The 16637-nt window shown below is 42.9% G+C and overlaps 1 protein-coding gene across 6 annotated transcripts in view; it reads left to right on the top strand.

The window, feature by feature from the left end:
• The window catches only part of IL20RA (interleukin 20 receptor subunit alpha), a 41164-nt gene extending 31371 nt beyond the window's left edge, over positions 1–9793 (top strand). For 4 of the 6 annotated variants that reach the window (XM_037894860.2, XM_037894859.2, XM_043543007.1 and 1 more), the window contains exons 5-7: positions 1744–1888; positions 2756–2895; positions 8671–9793. In XM_037894860.2, coding sequence (XP_037750788.1) covers positions 1744–1888; positions 2756–2895; positions 8671–9609 — 1224 coding nt within the window. In that variant the 3' untranslated portion in view covers positions 9610–9793. The remainder of the gene's footprint in view (positions 1–1743; positions 1889–2755; positions 2896–8670) is intronic. The other 2 variants (XM_037894861.2, XM_043543008.1) reach the window with 1 other exon arrangement.
• Positions 9794–16637: the final 6844 nt, after the last annotated feature.

The following is a 16637-nucleotide window of genomic DNA, read 5'->3' as shown; positions in this document are numbered from 1 at the left end:
GGGCCACTTCCCTGCAGCCCCACCCTTCACCAGTGCCTTACCCTTACTCTTCTAAGCTCAGGCCCAGCAGCCAGCCAGCTCTTCCTTGCTCCTCCAGTCCATGCTACCACTGAGCTGTCTGTTGTCCTGCAGTTTCCTTTGACCAGCCAGGAGCACCATCTACACTCCTCTAACTCCAGCCGGGAACTGTCTTGTCTCTGCCGCTGCAGCTCCTTTTTATAGGGCCCTCCTGAGCCATGATTGGCTGCTTTCCCTGCAGCCACTCTAGCCTGCTTGGAGGACCTCTCCACTGTTCTTTTCCTGGGACGAGTGTGGCGGAACCCTGAGGCCTCCCTCTGGGCCTAGTTTACCCCATCACAATGCCACACGTCTGGCTGTAAAACTTATGTGATAAACAACATCCTTTGACCACCACATCTGAACACTGCCCACCAATCCATCTCACCTGATTCAATCTAACATTCCAAATCATGGAGCAGCTTCAATCAGGCACATGAGAAAAGAAAAAACAATGACTTGCTATAAAAATATTTCTACCACTCCCCCACCCCCAACATGTACACACACACATACCTCTTCCAAATTACAATGCCATGAAGTGCAGGATAAGCAAATGTAGTCACTGGCAAGGTCCAATTTCTCACAGTTTTGCAGGGCTAGAAACAGGTGCATTATATCATTGGAGAGGAGAGATGCCCAACTTTCAAAGGGGACATATCTAGCTGCAAGCTCTGCAAAGTACCAAAATATTGGCCAATGATGCTATAACAATTTTATATATAGGAAAGTTATTTTTAGATCTCTTTGCCCCTGTTTTAAATGTAATCGCTATTTTTAATTTGCCTCCAAGATCAGGCACCTAGTTTAACAAGCAGAGTTTAACAAACTCTTATTCTAATTTTAAAAAAAGTATTGTAAAACTTGAATACGTGTCTTAAGCAGTCTTCCTGTAACATGTGGCACGTAGAGAATAAAGGATGTAGTGTGAAGGTTCGATTAATACTCATTTGAGCTGTCCTGCATAATTCACCATTCATTACTACTATTACCAATCTACACTCTTTATACTACCCTATCAGCTGCGCCGTATTAATATTATGCTGTTTCTTTAAAATGCCTAAAAGCTTCAGTTATTTCACAGATGAACTATGGAGAGACATTCTTAGCAGCCTTTTTTCTTCTGATGTCAGTTTGCTTTTTTAAAGCAGTGGGACTCCACCAGTGCTGTTCAATAATGGTCTGGCTTTCCAAGCCGATAGAGAAGTGAGAGGGCTTAATTCTGTTCCTATTTAAGTCAAAGTTAAAACTCTCATTAACTCTGGTAGAAGAAGGGTTGGCCTCAATGAGTTTACCTAAAATGAAAACTAAATGTAACTTTATTGGACCTTGTTAGGATGCCCTACAGAAAGACCAGAGAGATGTTTCTGGTCTATCATGCTATCCATCTGAGTATATGCTAGTAGCGTTCCATTTTCTCTCCTTTCTGTAAAGGGGGAATTGGTCAGTAATGTTACAGAATATTACGTTAAATAGAAGGTAACATGCTCAGATGAGGTAATGTAAAACTAATTCTGTTTTCATTAGTGTTCAGAAAAATGGAATAATTTAGGATTCATGCTCTCGCTCACGGTAATGGTTAGAATAGTGCTCTTTCCAAGTTGTTTTTGTTTGTTTTTAATAAAATCCATCATCTGTGTTTTAGGGTAGGTGCTAAATAAAAGTTACCATGTTCTTTTTTTCTAGTGGGTCTTCTCCATTAAAAACAATACACTGCTTGTGCCCCGGTTGGAATCCAATACAGTTTACTGTGTCAGTGTACAGACATATGTTACAACACCACTTTTGCTCAGTGGATTTTCCAAAGAACATTGCATTGCTACTCTGAAAGGTATGTACAAATCTGCAACATGTGCAGAGAATGAAACTTAGATCAGAGTTTGAAACTATCACAGTTATATGTCCTGTTAAAACAGGGACAATTCTAAGAATAGGTGCAGGTAAGAACTGCCTAGGGTACCAAATGAAAGGGGCAATTCTGATTTTGGAAAGTTTCCCCTTCTCTCTTCCCCCACCAGATTTTGATCTATTGTGCTGATGAAGAATCTCCCAAAATGTTTTTCCCTGGCTGCAAAATACACATGGTCCTACTCACTGGGGCTCACATGAAATAATTTCATCTGTGAACAGGCTGTTCCTCAGGGCATAAAGCTCATCACCTTCTATTCTCTTTTCCCCCGGTAGCCCTATGGTCTTTGTTGCAGTTTAATGGATTCTGGAATACGTTTGTGTGCGTGCACGTTCTCTCTTTCTCCCTCCTTACCCACCCACCCAGTCTTCAAATCCAGCGCATACAGGAATATGCCTACACCAGTAGCAGCAGGAAACACAGGAAACTGTTCAGCTCTGCTACGTGAAGCTGGGGTCTTTGGGTAAAACAATGCTTTATCAGAAGAAAAGGGGTTCTGTATCTGAGAGAAATCAGAATTAAAACTGCTCTTTCAGTAGGCATTTTTCTCACAGTGAGGGTGAGCTAGTTCCACCAGGTTAACTAGTTCCACCTGCAAAGACAAGTGGAATTATCAAAATTTGGGCTCCGGATCAAATGTCACCATTTTCATCCCCTAGAGATGCCAAAAATCCCTGAATGCATCACACTCACATCATCCATCCAGACAGCAGTGTGACAGGTGCCTGTGACAGCTCATAATATTAAGAAGTAAATTCCATAATGCAATAACTTCTGTTTTATTAACAGACCCAACAGTAGAGCAGACTATAACAATCGTATATGGATGTATTCTACCCATCATTTTAACAGGCGTCATTATCTCTATGGCAGGCTATTATGTGCACAGGTATATTCATGTCAGCAAGCAAAAGCATCCGGCTAACCTGGTAAGTGCTCCTCATTACTCACTAAGGCCCCATTCCTGCCATTTACACTGCACCTGTGCAGAGCCCCATTGAATTCACTAAGACTCCATGTGGGCGCTACAGCCTGCCTGCATGCCATATATTGCAGGATCAGTGCCTTAAGTCCCACTCATCTCAAGAAAAGAGCATAAGAACATAAGAATGGCCATACTGGGTCAGACCAAAGGTCCATCCAGCCCAGTATCCTGTCTACCGACAGTGGCCAATGCCAGGTGCCCCAGAGGGAGTGAACTTAATAGGTAATGATCTAGTGATCTCTCTCCTGCCATCCATCTCCACCGTCTGACAAACAGAGGCTAGGGACACCATTCCTTACTCATCTGGGCTAATAGCCAGTAATGGTCTTAACCTCCATAAATTTATCCAGTTCTCTTTTAAACCCTGGTATAGTCCTAGCCTTTACAACCTCCTCAGGCAAGGAGTTCCACAGGTTGACTGTGCGCTGAGTGAAGAAGAACTTCCTTTTATTTGTTTTAAACCTGCTACCCATTCATTTCATTTGGTGGCCCCTAGTTCTTCTATTATGGGAACAAGTAAATAACTTTTCCTTATTCACTTTCTCCACACCACTCATGATTTTATATACCTCTATCATATCCCCTCTTAGTCGCCTCTTTTCCAAGCTGAAAAGTCCTAGCCTCTTTAATCTCTCCTCATATGGGACCCATTCCAAACCCCTAATCATTTTAGTTGCCTTTTCTGAACCTTTTCTAATGCCAGTATATCTTTTTTGAATGAGGGGACCACATCTGTACGTAGTATTCACGTGCTGGTTGTTAATTTTTGTAAATAGTTGTAAATTCTTCTGTTTTTCTTACATTAACAGCTGTGCCTGTGTTAGGCATGACTGCCTGGCAGTCTTTGCTAAAAAGATGCCCAAAGTTACTGAACATCAAAATGGAACTATTCTCTTAGTCTTGGAAAGGGTCATTGCTATAAGCAAGGACTAAGGTGCACTGAGGCAAATGCCATTAGTAAGCTGGCACGATTTCTATATTTACCCAGGGAGCCCTATGGAGAGGATTCAATTAGCAAAAATTATTAATTGGATTAATTCCTCACCAAATAGAGGAGAGAATTAAAAATGGAAAAAGTCAAGAGCAAATTAAATAGTGGTGCTCTCTTGGACTATTACTAGATATTACTCAGTTCACTGTTTAATTATGTTTCTGGAGGATTTAGCATGTCTGCACTGGGCAGATTACTTAACTTTCAATTTTAGTGTATTTTAAAAACAGTACAGTCTCAGTTAGGTCTGTTTTTGTATATTATTCTACTAGCATCCAACTGTACTACTAATTAGATAGCCCAAAGATGTATGTAAAAGCATTTACAAGTTTTTCCTCTTTCTTTTTATTATGTTAACAATTTTTTAAAGAAAATATCTTTAAAAGAATAGGGTGGGATGTGGGAGGTTTCATTTTTAATCCCTAAAAGCGTAACTTTGTCTTCTAGATATTGCACAGCAAGTTGCACAAACACTGATGCCCCATCATAAAAAAAATACCTTACTCAGAGTATGTCTACCCTAGAAATGCCATGGCAGCACAGCTGCAGTAGCACTGTAGTGTAGACATGTACTACAGCGACAGGTGGTTTCTTCCATTGCTGTAGTAAATCCACCTCTTCGAGAGATGGTAACTAGGTCAACAGCAGAATTCTTCCATCGACTAGCAGTGTCTACACAGGACTGAGATTGTCTTAACTACATAGAATCATAGAATATCAGGGTTGGAAGGGACCTCAGGAGGTCATCTAGTCCAACCCCCTGCTCAAAGCAGGACCAATCCCCAATCAAATCATCCCAGCCAGGGCTTTGTCAAGCCTGACCTTAAAAACTTCCAAGGAAGGAGATTCTACCACCTCCCTAGGTAGCGCATTCCAGTGTTTCACCACCCTCCTAGTGAAAAAGTTTTTCCTAATATCCAACCTAAACCTCCCCCACTGCAACTTGAAACCATTACTCCTTGTCCTGTCCTCTTCTACCACTGAGAATAGTCTAGAACCATCCTCTCTGGAACCACCTCTCAGGTAGTTGAAAGCAGCTATCAAATCCCCCCTCATTCTTCTCTTCTGCAGACTAAACAGTCCCAGTTCCCTCAGCCTCTCCTCATAAGTCATGTGTTCCAGTCCCCTAATCATTTTTGTTGCCCTTCGCTGGACTCTCTCCAATTTATCCACATCCTTCTTGTAGTGTGGGGCCCAAAACTGGACACAGTACTCCAGATGAGGCCTCACCAATGTCAAATAGAGGGGAACGATCACGTCCCTCGATCTGCTCGCTATGCCCCTACTTATACATCCCAAAATGCCATTGGCCTTCTTGGCAACAAGGGCACACTGCTGATTCATATCCAGCTTCTCGTCCACTGTAACCCCTAGGTCCTTTTCCGCAGAACTGCTGCCTAGCCATTCGGTCCCTAGTCTGTAGCTGTGCATTGGGTTCTTCCGTCCTAAGTGCAGGACCCTGCACTTATCCTTATTGAACCTCATCAGGTTTCTTTTGGCCCAATCCTCCAATTTGTCTAGGTCCTTCTGTATCCTATCCCTGCCCTCCAGCGTATCTACCACTCCTCCCAGTTTAGTATCATCCGCAAATTTGCTGAGAGTGCAATCCACACCATCCTCCAGATCATTTATGAAGATATTGAACAAAACCGGCCCCAGGACCGACCCCTGGGGCACTCTACTTGACACCGGCTGCCAACTAGACATGGAGCCATTGATCACTACCCGTTGAGCCCGACAATCTAGCCAACTTTCTACCCACCTTATAGTGCATTCATCCAGCCCATACTTCTTTAACTTGCTGACAAGAATACTGTGGGAGACTGTGTCAAAAGCTTTGCTAAAGTCAAGAAACAATACATCCACTGCTTTCCCTTTATCCACAGAATCAGTAATCTCATCATAGAAGGCGATTAGATTAGTCAGGCATGACCTACCCTTGGTGAATCCATGCTGACTGTTCCTGATCACTTTCCTCTCGTGTAAGTGCTTCAGGATTGATTCCTTGAGGACCTGCTCCATGATTTTTCCGGGGACTGAGGTGAGGCTGACTGGCCTGTAGTTCCCAGGATCCTCCTTCTTCCCTTTTTTAAAGATGGGCACTACATTAGCCTTTTTCCAGTCATCTGGGACTTCCCCCGTTCGCCACGAGTTTTCAAAGATAATGGCCAATGGCTCTGCAATCACATTCGCCAATTCCTTTAGCACTCTCTGATGCAACTCGTCCAGCCCCATGGACTTGTGCACGTCCAGCTTTTCTAAATAGTCCCTAACCACCTCTTTCTCCACAGAGGGCTGGCCATCTACTCCCCATGTTGTGATGCCCAGCGCAGCAGTCTGGGAGCTGTCCTTGTTAGTGAAGACAGAGGCAAAAAAAGCATTGAGCACATTAGCTTTTTCCACATCCTCTGTCACTAGGTTGCCTCCCTCATTCAGTAAGGGGCCCACACTTTCCTTGACTTTCTTCTTGTTGCCAACATACCTGAAGAAACCCTTCTTGTTACTCTTGACATCTCTTGCTAGCTGCAGCTCCAGGTGCGATTTGGCCCTCCTGATTTCCTTCCTACATGCCAGAGCAATATTTTTATATTCTTCCCTGGTCATATGTCCAACCTTCCACTTCTTGTAAGCTTCTTTTTTATGTTTAAGATCCGCTAGGATTTCACCATTAAGCCAAGCTGGTCGCCTGCCATATTTACTATTCTTTCGACTCATCGGGATGGTTTGTCCCTGTAACCTCAACAGGGATTCCTTGAAATACAGCCAGCTCTCCTGGACTCCTTTTCCCTTCATGTTAGTCCCCCAGGAGATCCTACCCATCTGCTCCCTGAGGGAGTCGAAGTCTGCTTTCCTGAAGTCCAGGGTCCGTATCCTGCTGCTTACCTTTCTTCCCTGTGTCAGGATCCTGAACTCAACCAACTCATGGTCACTGCCTCCCAGATTCCCATCCACTTTTGCTTCCCCCACTAATTCTTCCCTGTTTGTGAGCAGCAGGTCAAGAAAAGCTCCCCCCCAGTTGGCTCGTCTAGCACTTGCACCAGGAAATTGTCCCCTACGCTTTCCAAAAACTTCCTGGATTGTCTATGCACCGCTGTATTGCTCTCCCAGCAAATATCAGGAAAATTAAAGTCACCCATGAGAACCAGGGCGTGCGATCTAGTAGCTTCTGCGAGTTGCCGGAAGAAAGCCTCATCCACCTCATCCCCCTGGTCCGGTGGTCTATAGCAGACTCCCACCACTACATCACTCTTGTTGCTCACACTTCTAAACTTAATCCATAGACACTCATCTCACAGGGTGGGAAATTTTTCACAGGCCTGAGCCATATAGTTAAGCCAACCTACTTTTGTAGGTTCTCATTTGTGATGTTAATTCACTCTCTGTGACAGAGGATGGCATGGAGGGTTTGAAGAAGGTAGAGAGAATGATGGGATTAAATCTGAAAGAAGCCAGCCCATAGCAGGGTTAGAGCTGTAGGTGCAGCATCTTACAAGAGTTCTTGCAGTGATTGTGCCTCAGGAGGGTGCAATACTTTCAAAAACCATGGGGCAGTGCAACCATTGTGCTATTTTTTGGACCACCACTGTGCCACTCCTTCCATCTTATATGGAGCCAGCTTCATCTGGGGAGACTGGACCTGGCAGTGTCACTAGCATAGGGCAGCCGTTGCACTCAGGGGAGTTCAGGGTTGCTGCTGTGGCCAGACCCCATGAAGGTACATCTTCTGCAACCTCCCGCTTTTGACATCTGGGTTAAAATCATGACTTAAGTAACAAGTGAAAATTAGTCCATATCCCAACCACCATTTGGCCACATCTGCAAACCTCCTCCCCAGGTTGGGAGTCTCCAGCCATGGGGAGGTGGAATACCCAAGATGTTTCAAGTCAGAACTGAAGAGCATTAGGAGAACTTTCTGAAATAGCTTTCGTGCTACACTACACCTTTCTCAGATTAGTGGTATTAGTCTCTCATTTTACTGAGCATGAAAGCACTACACTTACAATAAAAAAGACAGCTTCATGGTTTCTGGTTTGGGGTTTTTTTTCCCCCGGGTATATTTTATTTACAGTGGCTGCACTTAATGCATTTGAAAGGGTCTGCTGATTGGAGAGAGGCTCTTTGTACTTAAATGAGGATTGCTGGTAGACACCAGTAATATCTCTCAAACTGGAAGAAACCTAAGTACAGCTGTAATTTAACTAATACTTTGCAATCCTGTAACATTTTCCATTGGAAGATCTTGGATCACCTTGCAAATGCTAATGAGCAAGTTATGACACACACAACTTCTGTGAGGAGTAGGTAACTAGTGATATCCCCATTTTACAAATGGAGAGATGGAGTGCATAGAGGGTGAAGTAACTTGCCCCAGGGTCACAAATGCACTCTGTGGCATAACTGAAAGTAGAACACAAATCTCTGGACTCTCAGTCCTGTGTTTGAACCCACAACTTCCAATGTGAAGTTAAGCCTGATTACTGAATGCACTGTGAACTTTGCCTTAAGGTAGAAGCTTTCTGAATGATCCTACCAATGAACTTACAGCTCCTCTTGTCACTGCTTAAAGAGAGTGGGCCATTTTACACTTCTCCCTTCCTCTCCTCCTGAACCCTGACCAGATGGGACCTAATTGTACATTTTAAAAGTAGATGCCAAATAAGTTGCAGTTAGATGGTATCTCTTTTTTTTTTTTTTTTTTTTTTAAATCAAAATGTCTTTCCATTACAGGTATTGCACTACACGGATAAACGTGATGAAAGGATTTTTATCCCTTCTGAAAAAATAGTGGTTAACTGCATCACTATTAATATGATGGGTGAGTACAAGACTTCCCAGGAAACCATTAATTTAATAGGCAGGACCAGCCACAGTTGCAATTCCATTCATGACGAAAGCAGAGTTGATAATAAGCCTCTGAAAAGAGCATTGGAAGTGAAAGACTCGGTTGATACTTCTGAAGATGTGAACATTTTACCTGTCTTGGAGCAATATGGTATATGCCAGCATGGATTCCACTATGCTTTGGGTCAAAGGAATGAAGGGGTTGTAGAGTATGAACTTGATGTGAGGCCTGCAGATCTTTTTCCTGTGCAAAACCTAACAGAATGTGGTTTGACAGAGAAGTCTGCACCAAGAGAACTGCTAGATGAGCCACAGATCACTTTGAGGGATTTCACTGACAATAAAATGGGACAGCCATACTGTCCCCAGCTTGATGTGCAGGTTACAGACATGTGTTCGGTGCAGAAACTAAAAGAACTCAATTGGAAGGAGGAGGCTGCTGCATCAGAGGAACTACTAGATGATCCACAGACGGATTTGGGTACTGAAAAAATAGGACAGTCTTACTGTCCCCAGTTAAAAACCATAACACAGAGCCTCCAAGACCAAACTAGGACAACAGAGGTAGAAGAGGAGGATGAACAGACCATATTAGTAGATTGGGATCCTCATACTGGAAGACTTTATATACCTACTTTGTCCAGTTTTGAGAGTGATACACATGAAGAAGTATTTGAGCATGAAGTGTGTGATCAGCCTGCTAAAGAGGGGCTTTTGTCCAAACTCTATGAGAGCCAGGCGTCTGATGAGCCATCAGAAAACCAAGAACCGTATCTCCTGCAATTCAAGGAGCAATGGGGATTGCATGTAAAAATGGAAGACTGAACAGTCTTCCTTCAAGATCTTAAAATGTTAAATGTAAATTGTTGTTTATACCTTCAAAAGGTATTTATTTCATCCAAATCATGGCTTGATTTAGCCTCGAGGCTGGATTTGTACTGGAATTATCTAATCTCTGCTATGTTGTCATATTTTTGAAGACTTGTATTGTAAAGTGGATGCTCTATAAGGATTATTCTGGTGTCTTTTTTGTGCTATGCGCATTTAAAACAAATTATCTGTGCTTGAAAACAATTATTTTTAGAGAATGTTAGGAAGCTTTTCTCACTATGCACTGAATTAAATCATTAAAAAATAGGAAGGAAGCAGAGAAAGAACTTGAGGCATCTTCTGCCACAAGAATTCTAAGGGCCATGTCAGATTTACAGGGGAAAGTTCTTTCACATATTTTGGTAAAATAAGTAGACCTTATTTAAAGGCCCAGTCCAGCCCCCATTGAAGTTGCTTGAGAGACTGCTGTAGGCTTCCTTGGGAATTGGATCAAGCTTTAATAAACTCATTACAGCCTCTACTATAAAATCTTACTGAGAGGTGGGGAGAAAAGGCCAATTTTTTGTGGGAATTAACAACTTCCACTGTCTATTGTTTTTGAAGAAACATTATCTACAGTAGTCATTAAATATTATAGAAGCTCTTAGAGGCCCCAAATGAGATTTGGGCCCTATTGCATTAGTGTTGTACTGATACTTAGTAAAAGAGGGTCCCTACACCAAAATGTTTACAATCTAAACCAAGGTGGAAAAACAGAAATATTGTTATTGCCTGACCACCCATGCCCAGTCGCTACACCAATCTCTGTCAATGCAGTAGCAGTAAATTATTGGTGACACTTTTAACATCTTCAAGGAAAGTGCATATATTACCCTTAAACATTCTAATTACCCTAAATCAGTCTTATTAAAATAGGCTAGGTACTTTTATCAAGCCAAAATAATCAGCAACAAAATAAAGACTTTCACGTGAAAGCCTAGTTCCAGCTACAGGGAGTCACTGGAGTTAACTAACTGAATAGGAGCGCCGAGTGAAATGTTGTAGATTAAAAAAATCAATGCATTCCTCGGACAGATAAGCGGGGAACATTAAATAGGAGTAAGCAGGTGCTTCTGCATTCAGTGTTGGTGAAACCGTTTATGAGAATAGTGTCCACTTTTGGCATCCACATTTCAAACTGGATATTGAAAAGTTAGAAAGGGTTAAAAAAGAGGTACAAGAATGATTTCAAGGTCTGGAAAACACACCTTACAATAAAAGACCACATCACCTAACTGGGAATGCATATGCTTAAGTTCATCCGTATACAGGACAGCACTAAAGCACATACTGAAGTCCTACTGAATTCAAGGTAAATCTTAAAAGTTAAGCCTGTGCTTATGTACTGTATTAAATAGGGATGTCCTGAATAAGGCCTTGGGCCTTACTGAAGAGAAGGCTAAGGGTTGACTTGATCCTGGTCCATAAGTACCAACATCTGGAGACGATACCATTATAATAGAGGAGTAGATGAAAGCATAACAAGACCCAGGGCATGTCTCTGCTACAGGCACTTCAGTGGCACAGAGATGGTACTGCAATTATGCCACTGTAATGCCGTAGCGTATACACTTCCAACAGTGATGAAAGGGGTTTTTCCATCTCTGTAGGTAATCCACATTCCCGAGCACCTGTAGCTAGGTTGACGGAAGAATTCTTCTGTTGGCCTAGCTGTGTCTACACTGGGGGTTAGCTCAGCTGAACGACAACTCTCGGGGGAGGGGGAGGGGGAATTTTTCACATTCCCGAGTGACCTAGCTAGGTTGATCTAAATTTTAAGTATAGACCAGGGTCCAGTGGCGGGAAGTTGAAGCTAGAAATATTAAAACTGGAATTAGAGTACAATTTTTTTTAACAGCAAGTGTAATTAACAATTGGAACTGCTTACCAATAGCTGTGTAAGATCCTCCATCCCTCAAAGACTAGAAGTTCTAGTAGCATAAATCTGACATGGGGCAGGCTGTTAATTATTCCCTTGTGAAAGTTACAACCACTCATTCATCAAGGTCAAAGATACTACCGACTCTGCCGTCCAATGGCAGCTTGAGAAAGGAATAGTTCACCAGCATGACTCACACAGTGACTTTCACAGTGCCAGAATCAATTCTAATTTACCCTAGTGATTTGTGCAGGTGCCGTCCTTATCAACGGCAGCATCTGACATAAACAGGCATTATCAGGATTGATTTATAACAAATGCCTCAAAGGGCATTAAGAAAGGTTGTGTGCCAGCTGATCAAAAGCAGGTCAGCATGGTGGCAATAGCCTGGCATAATAGCAATGCTGAAAATTACTTGTGGTTTCTTATTTCCCACCTGGCCGCACCTCCATCTAGGAACCGGAAAAGGGACATGCTGCTGCTTCTGGGAGCCACTTGAAGTAAGCGCTGCCCCGGACCCTGCACCTCTGAACCTCTCCCTGTGCCCCAATCCCCTGCCCCAGCCCTGATCCCCCTCCTGCCCTCTGAACCCCTCGATCCCAGCCTGGAGCACCCTCCTGCACCCCAAACCCCTCCTCACCCCAACCCCAATTTTGTGAGCAATCCTGGGAGATCCTATCAAGATCTTTCACTTCCTGCCTCAGACCCAATTTCTATTCCCAGATGTGGCCCTCAGGCCAAAAAGTGTGTCCACCCCAGTATTCCAGACAGGAAAGTGGAGGGCAGAGGAAGGTTGACTGAAGACACATAGGAAATATGGTAAGCGGTGGAGCCAGAATCAACCCCAGATAGTCTGATCCCCAGACCACTGTTATCTTTCTCCTTGCCATTATATTTCATAAAGTTTAAAATTATCTTTAACATATAGAAGGTAATGTTTCTCTTTAATGTATGATAAACTGGGGAATCACTTCTCTCGCTAATAATGTTTTATTTACCTTTACATTGCAAACTCAGTAACCTGAACTTCCATTTGTAATCTTACATATATATAGAGAGAGAGAGAGAGTCCCTAAAGCAGTTTTTTTATAATTAAAAGTGAAATTAAAGGCAACATATTGCAAGCTGATGCAATCCGCTGGCAAGCTGTTCCAGCCCAAACAGCAGAGGGAAATCCCAGATACTTTGCATATTGAAACAGTTGGAGCTTTACCTGTTACAGCCAGGCTTTTCTTTTCCATTATTTTTTTAGAGGCTGATCCAGATTTCTCTCTCACCCTTGGGTGGAGTGTGGGGTTTTTGGATCCAGGTTTTTGACTGAGGCCTATTTCTGTTGGAAAAAATCCTTACTTTTTAAAATGAGGGACGTACCACAGGAGTAAAAGCCCAATCTTTGTCTCTAAGACCCCGATCCTGCAAAGGGAGCCATGCAGATACACCCTTCTGGCCAACTCTTCAAATGCTGATACTTTCTTATTGCAACAGATGTTTTAACCCTACTGCTTAAGACATCACCCCCAAGTCCAGCTGTGTGGCTGAAGCACTGAATAGTAAAGTTAGCTTCCTTTTTTAGCTGTTTAATTTCAAGGGAGATCCTATCAAGATCTTTCACTTCCTGCCTCAGACCCAATGCATTGTATCCATGGCCTGTCAGGGAACAGTGGAGTAGAACATGCCTCACCCTGAACTTTCACCAAAAAGGGGTCATGCTCTGTAGTCTCCCTTCGCAGTAGAGAGTGTGAAAAGTAGTCAGAAGCAAAGACCACGTCTGCCTCCCCCTGGTTTGTGTGGATGACCATTACAGCACTAGTGTTAGGCAGATGGGTGGGGTATTTCTATGTAGAACAAGGATCTACCTCAAAATATAGTGAAGGAAAGGGGGATGCCAAAAATTTCAAGAATATGAACAGAATGGTTTCCTAGGGCTTCTATGAAGCTTCATAATGAAATATCAGCTGGGATGTTACTTAGTGGTATCCTCCAATACCTGCTACCCCTTCCAATTGCATATGTGAGAAAAGATTATCCTACCTACCAGGCACAGATTGAGAGGTGATGGGGCAATGTTACTACTAGTTATTTAGGAAGATTGGCATCTTAAGTGCCAGAGACGATGTTAAAATGCCCATCTCCGGAGTGGACAATGAAGGCCCTTTTCTGATGCGACAGTGACATTTCTGATCAAAAGCCAAATATTCCAGTAAATGGAAAACCACAGTAATCACAATCAATTAACTGGATGGTACAGTGTTTTTACTTGCTTTTTACTGCTTATGGTTTTCATCAATAAGATGACAGACCTGTTTCTCATAATTCAGTTAACATTTATCTCCAGGCTTTCTGCTGCAGCACTGACATCAGCGTTCCTGAAAATTTATTTAAAGAACCAAGCATGCAACCTCAGTGACACTTGTTTTGTAAATGTAGTGTATTCTCTAACTTCTGATTCCTGAGATACACAGCAGATGGCTCTGTTTCATCCAATTGGATTTGATTACTACTTATTTCTGCATGCTTTTCAGTGGAGTACGTGAAAACCTGCAGAGAGGTAGGAGACAGCTCAACTGTAGCCTAGTCTAACCATAGACTCACCAATACGTACCAAGCATCTCTTGCAGGGACTGGTGCTACAGTAAAATCAAAAGCCACTGAATCTGGGCTAAGCCACTTTTATATGAAAAGTGAGATCAGTTCAACTTGAATTTTCTAAAGGATTTGTTTATTTTATTTTACAAAGTAGCTGTACTTGAGTGGGCTTGCTTCTCAAGTGATCAAATAATTAACCTACTGGCTTAATGGCTGCTAAGCTGCAGAAGCTTTATAGCCGTGCATCTCTGAAAGCTAATCCAAATTGACTTGGACAAATGTATCTTCCCTGTTTGATGACCATAGAATGCCCACTGTGCTTTCCAAACCACTTTCCTTTCCATCAGCATCGTACCTGCACCCAGCAAATCCTTACCGATCTGATGGTTGCTCAGTGGATTATGTGAAATGATTTTGTGGCCTCAGGCAGGTATTCACATGTACAGGAGTCCGTATCCCCAAAATGGTTGGATTCCTTCATCATACCTGGAAAACATGGTTGAGACACATTCATTTTTACAGACCAAAGTAATGAGTGTGGTATAAATGTTAAGGCAGATGGGTGGATTAGGTTCGAGAAGTATGGCTTTGTGTTTGCAGCACAGGACTCGGACTTAAGAGGTCTAGGTTCAGTTCCTGACACAGATTTCCTGTGCTACCTGAAGCAAGTTGCTTAACCTCTCTGTGCCTCCGTTTCCACTAAGTATTGGGTCTTTCTAAAAATATAGTGCCCAACAGCCCCAGCCAGAATTGGTCTGCATTGTCATAGGTGCTGTGCAAAAACTGAGTTCCTGTCTTGAGCAGTTTACCTTACTATTTATGATATGGTAGTGTCTAGAAGCCTGAAGATTATGACCCCATTGTACTAAGCCTCATACAAACATAGTGAGAGATGCTCCTTGTCCCACAACGGCACCTAAATAGGAAGGCAAATGAAGGGTGGAAAGGTTTGACAGGCAGAGAGAGGTGATCTGACTTGCCTTAAGTCAGAAAGCAGATCAGTGGGAGAATCCAGGTCTCCGGACTCCCAAATGAGGGCCCTATGTAATAGACAAAACTGTTTCAATTATTTTAAAAGGGAGGAGGAGGGATAACAGCTTGAAGATTGAAAATACCATGATAGAGGCCAGTGACAGCATAAAGAATTTTGACAGATGGGGGGAATCTTTCCACATAGGGAAAACGGATACCTAAACAAAATGTCACATTTGAAGACAGGCTGTTGACCCTATCCTTGCATTTGTGGTTGTAGCTATAGACCTAGATGGTTACACCATAGGCTTTTGATATTTTTAGTGGATGGGAGAAAGAGTGAGTTGAAAACTATGGAATCAAGTGAAGCCAGGTGTTGATGAGAAGAGAGAAATCTTTTTTTGCCCGCGCTTGCCACCTTCCCATTTTCTTCATGACTTTCTGGAGCTTGGCATTGCATCTAGTGACTTTATTTGGGTCATTAATTAAAAATTGAATGGGCTCTTGAATGCTCTTGCTGAATCAGCTGGAGAAAATTGTCCTTATTTCTGGAGCCTTCCACAGCACAGCCACTGCTCCTCCTGAGTAGCAAAACCCCGTGTGGTTACATCCTGCCAACATTAATTATCAGATTAAACTCAAGTACTGTTTAAAATCATTTTAGAACCTTTTTTCTTTACCAGGGAAAGTGTTAGGGCTTATTTCAGACATGATATATGTCTCTACCCCCTCCCAAACTACTTTTACCTTAACAAGCATTTATATTTAATGATCTGTGGATTGTTGGCAGACCCACGAGTGATTGATGGCTGTAACTGTTACATCACATTAGTATTTAAGCTATGAATACACAAATGGGCAAGTTAAATGGCCCTTTTTCACTGTGCCAGCCAGATTACTGCCTGCCTGCCTTTACAATTAGATACTGACTGTAAAGCTGAGTCATTAACATCAGGCAAGGTCTACCCTTGACTTTGCATCCTACATTGGACTGCTGCTTTAACTCCTGGCTTGCCTGTAGGAAAAACACCTATTAGGCTTCTCATTATATCAGGTGCAGGCTAACATTGCAGTCCTTTCATTGTAATGTCAGTGCACTGTAGCAGCCCAGCAGGGACTGTAGTGTACTAGCACCAAAGCCACTATTTAAGCCAGGGAGACAGTGGAGGTTTCTGCTGCCAAGATACAGGATAACTTTTTCCAAATAACACAAGCAGCCATGGGGACTCCCTTTAATGAATTCTCTGAGCCAAGCCATGGTTGTTCGGCTGCAGGGAGGTGAGCTGCCAAGGACGGCTGAGTTAAACGAGAGTTGGCAGAGTATAAGAATACATGCGTCTTTTGCAGAAGCTCAGTGGATGACTGCGTTGGGGAAATGGGACTGTCCCTCACCCTTTTCAGTCCCTTCAAAGGAGTTCAGTTACTGTGTAGCTACTGCACCAGCAAGGGGTCACAAAGGACCCCTGAGAGGGGTGACCAGAGGGCAAGTGTGAAAAATCGGGACGGGGGTAGGGGGTAATAGGTGCCTATATAAGAAAAAGCCCCC

This window comes from Chelonia mydas, chromosome 3 (assembly GCF_015237465.2).
Source record: "Chelonia mydas isolate rCheMyd1 chromosome 3, rCheMyd1.pri.v2, whole genome shotgun sequence".
Lineage (NCBI taxonomy): Eukaryota > Metazoa > Chordata > Testudines > Cheloniidae > Chelonia > Chelonia mydas.
The sequence above is the reverse complement of the archived record's forward strand: the minus strand, read 5'-3'. Positions and strand labels throughout refer to the sequence as shown.